This window comes from Anthonomus grandis, chromosome 4, assembly GCF_022605725.1.
Source record: "Anthonomus grandis grandis chromosome 4, icAntGran1.3, whole genome shotgun sequence".
Taxonomy (NCBI): Eukaryota; Metazoa; Arthropoda; class Insecta; order Coleoptera; family Curculionidae; genus Anthonomus; species Anthonomus grandis.
In genome coordinates this window covers 21,880,973-21,885,205 of record NC_065549.1, presented here as the reverse complement: position 1 = coordinate 21,885,205, position 4,233 = coordinate 21,880,973, and the positions used below count along the sequence as shown (strand labels likewise).

General features: G+C 30.9%; 1 protein-coding gene across 1 annotated transcript; it reads right to left on the bottom strand.

Annotated features, from left to right (window-relative positions):
* Window positions 1-1,647: 1,647 nt before the first annotated feature.
* LOC126735102 (achaete-scute homolog 1a-like) lies at window positions 1,648-3,707 on the bottom strand. The gene is made up of 2 exons (XM_050439006.1): window positions 2,800-3,707; window positions 1,648-2,058 (listed from the first exon to the last, which is right to left on the bottom strand). The coding sequence occupies exon 1, from the start codon at window positions 3,606-3,608 to the stop codon at window positions 2,832-2,834; it is 777 nt and encodes a 258-aa protein (XP_050294963.1). The 5' UTR covers window positions 3,609-3,707; the 3' UTR covers window positions 1,648-2,058; window positions 2,800-2,831.
* Window positions 3,708-4,233: the final 526 nt, after the last annotated feature.

Genomic DNA, 4,233 nt, shown 5'->3' with positions numbered 1-4,233 from the left:
AGACATAATATACCGAATTTAATACTTTTTTTTCAATTTCAATCACCTCCTCTATATAAAACTTTAATTTAAATTAAGAAATATAATTAGTTTATTAGGTTTCTGTCTTAATTTCTGATCCGCTTCCTAAAGAAACTAACACACGATAAGGTCAGTAACCTGGGGATAGTCCTAAAATAAGATTCATCTAAAACCCCAAATTTTCTAGGGTACTTATTCATCAATGCTAAACTCTGAATTCTTTAAAAGGTTTGCTCAGGTAGGAAAATGGGTTGGCATAAAAGTTGATTTTGTACAATTTCTAGTACAATGAGTTTTATTTAAAAAAATGTTTTAAGTTAATGTTTTAAGTTAAGTTAAGCACTAAGCAAGTCGATAAGACTTATCAGCTTAAAATTTAATAAATTTTTTCTACGATCTACTAAGAAATACTACAGAACATATTTATTTTATCGTAAAAGGAGCTAAAAGGTCTCTTTTATATAAGAATGTACTTTAACAAATAAAATATTAAACGGAAAAATGTTATCTGTTATTTATTTTATAATATAGTATTTGGGGCCGAGACTTTGCGTTTTTTCGTTTTGGTTGTATATTGTTATCTATGTTATGTAGTAAGAAAAGCAGAATTAGACATTTTATTTTTTGTATTGAGATAATGTGGTTAGGTATTGTATACATTTCTTCATAAGTTATTTCTCGACTTTAAGCCATTTTAGGCTTTTAAGACTTAAATATATTTTTGTGAAAACGTAGATACGTTAATTACTCTCATAGTTTTTGTACTGTTTTGCTTTTATTTTGTTTTTTAGATTGATCAGTTAAGTGTATTTAAGATTCTGCTTGTTTTTAGTTTATTATACATATAGTTTCATTTACAGGGTCTAATTTTTAGTAATTTATCTTATTTTAAGACCCCATTTTAAAATATTTTATTGTTAATCTTGGTAGCTTAACGTTTCTAGATTTTCTAGATCTCCTTGCTATTTACTGTTGTGTTTTCTTTAAAGTACTAGTCTCGATTGTTAGAAAAAAATTAGAAGCTTTCAAGCATTTTCAAATTGCTCCATAGGTCTTTAAATAAAATCAAGTTTCTTGACATTTGAATAGTTTTTTTTTTATCTTGGAAACAATTAAAGTTAGACAGTCAATGCGTGTCAGGTCAAACTTTGGTATTCGACTACTATATTTATTCTATCTGACATCTTTATTAAAAAAAAATATGTACCTGACAAAAAATGTGTATTCCTAAATCTGTTAAAATGTTTTTAAAATATTTTATTAAATAAGTCGATTTTGTATCTTGTTAATTAAAATAATTGAAAAAGCTATATTTATAATATGTTTAAAGTTTTTTTTTCTTTAATTTAACTTTAGATGATTTTTGCTATATATTCGTAATTCATGTTTAACACCATCTTCTGCTATGAATGTTATTATAACTTAATAACACATTTTAATACACTTAAATAAAACACCAAATTAAAATAGGTAAAAAAATAAATTTATTTCATCAGTACGTTTAAAATATTTTCTCCTTTGTACAAAACACCCAAAAATTGTACAATTAACTTTTCATCGATGGCTTAATATACAAACCTAAATCTAACAACTTTAAATTATCAAATAGTAACTATTAATAATCAGTTCGAATCATAAAAATTATAAATAAAATAGGAAAAAACGAAATAGTTAATGATTTCACATAATAGCTTGACAACTTTTTTTTAACATTTAGGTCATACTAGAGAGCATATGTCAAATTATTTCTAACAATTATATTGCAATCGAATATTTTTTAAATAACAGTTTTACTTTTACCTCTTAGATTATACCATTACTAAAATTTCTAAAAAGAAATACAAAAAAAAGCGTTTTGTTGCCCTTAGACTTTAAAAATTATAAACAATATGTACAAACTATATACAGTAACAATGACTAGACAAAACAGTGATAAAATTAATAAATACAAAAAATTATCACTTCTCACTGGAATGGAGTTATCTTGTAAGGCACACTGGATTCAGTTTTTGTTGTACTGGCCAAAACTTGCACAACCTATAACAAAATAAAAAGAATTTTAGAAAAAAAATTATTAAATTTATGTACAAAAAGTTCGCTAAACATACACATAACTTGTTTAAATCCTAATATACCCCCGAGGTGATTTAAAAGCAAAATTTTGCGCATTTTATTAACAAAAAGCATCGTCTCAGACAGTATTGTTCAAGACCGTAAGCGTAAGGAACAAGTCTTTATGTAAGGAACCCCTGTCAAGCTTTAAAGCTCAAAAGAATCAAAGGTACAAAAAATGAACGGGATTTTAAAAGGGAAATATACAGGGTCTAAAAAAGATGCAGGTAAATCTCCGAACAGGTATAAATCTGGGGTGCAGCTCGTAAAAAAAATTCAGAGGGTGAATTAATAAAAATGATGAGCTCGTTTGTAAAAATAAGAATTTGCACAAGAATATGTGCCGCTAAAAGAACTGATTTTTTTTAAGGGTGGGTATTATTAATAAGAAGGCTTAGCCTAGTTCAAAAAGCGTTACAAACTAATTATTATTTTTGTATGCAAAGAAAAAACATGCTTAAAAGTTTAAAATATGGGGCGATCTTCTGTCATAATACAGGTATAAAAAGTTTAAAAATATCTAAACAAACACACGTGTGGATGTTAAGATATTAAAGTATCATTTGAGATAAACATTACCGATAAAATAGTTAAGGTCATGAATATACATTTTTAAATAAACTTTTACTTAAGCTTTTTTTGAGAGAAATAAGTAAAAATACTGACCTTATTTTTTAAGAAGATTTCCCACAACACCATTATTCTTGCTGCCATGAAAATATAGCATCTAACAATTCCTCGTCTTCAGGACTTTTTGGATCATAATTTTCATAGTTTTCCGTATGGTGGTAGAGAGCATTCGTGTAAGCTGATGCTGCAGAAAATGAACTTTCCGAACTGTGACTGGGAGTTGGCGAGGCTGATGCTTCAGAACACGAAGGGGTGGGCAGCAAAATTGGGTAGGAACTCTGGTAAATTTGGTGAGAAGGATCTGGTGAACTACTGTAATATCTTTGTTCAGCCATCGATTGGTGTTCAGTAGAACTTGAATTTGGTGATATTTCACCATCATTTTCATCCAAGAGTTGCTGCAAACTTCTGATATACTCTACTGCTAAACGTAAAGTTTCCACTTTGGAAAGCTTTTTTGAGCCACCTCTACTAGAGTTGTTTTGAGGTGATAGCGATTGGCAAACGCTTTGAGGAATATGAGATCTAAGAGTGGCAAAACCATTGTTTACCTGCTTGACTCTATTTCTTTCTCTTGCATTCCTCCTAGCAACTGAAGCTGGTTGTTGAGTTGGAGTTCCATAAGGCATGAACTGGATTTTCCTTTTACATCTTAGGTCATTATTATTATTATTATTTGACACTAAGACGGAAGTACGTTCTGGAGCCGGCGCCAAAGGTCTTTTACCGGCAATCACTGTTTGTTTCTGAGGTTGAGACACTATAACACAGTTTGATTGAGGAATAGAGTGTTGAATTACGTTATACATGTTGTTCTTTTGACCTAGGGTCATTGCCAAAGCCATTAAGATAGAACACTACGCGTAAAAGGCAAAAAAAGGCACAAGAGGGAGAGAGAGCAGAAAAGCTACGACAACTTAGAAAGCGCGCAACAGAATGATTTCGAGAGTGGTATGCCTTCGGTTTTCTTTCTGACAGAGCGGCCCCCACCACCAGAGCTACCAGGGGTAGTTGGAGCACGAAACGCGTGCCCGTTCGGCTGCCGGAAACGGCCGAATGGTGCACGGGACAAAATAGGGCCTGCCCGCTCTCCGGATCGGAGCTCGTGCGACAGAATTTTAATTTTGGCAGCTGCTGCCGAGCGCGATGCAAGTGAAGTGTGGTGTGCGATCGCACTTGCTTCTTACGTTTTGGCCTGGTGCGATGCGACAAGTTGACGCTCTGTTTGCTTATATGTTATGGCCTTTTGCATATTTTTAATATATCTAGTGATAATTGTTAGTTCTTTGGTTATAAAACATTTAATTCGGGAACTAAAACTTAAAAATAATTAAATTTAGAGATTCTTTATTGAATAGAAAGTTAGAAATATATAACGGAATTTACAATAAGTGAAATCGGAAATACATTGGTTAATATAGATGAATTTATTCCATTTTTGTAAGTCAAGTATGATTTTTTTTTTGACAA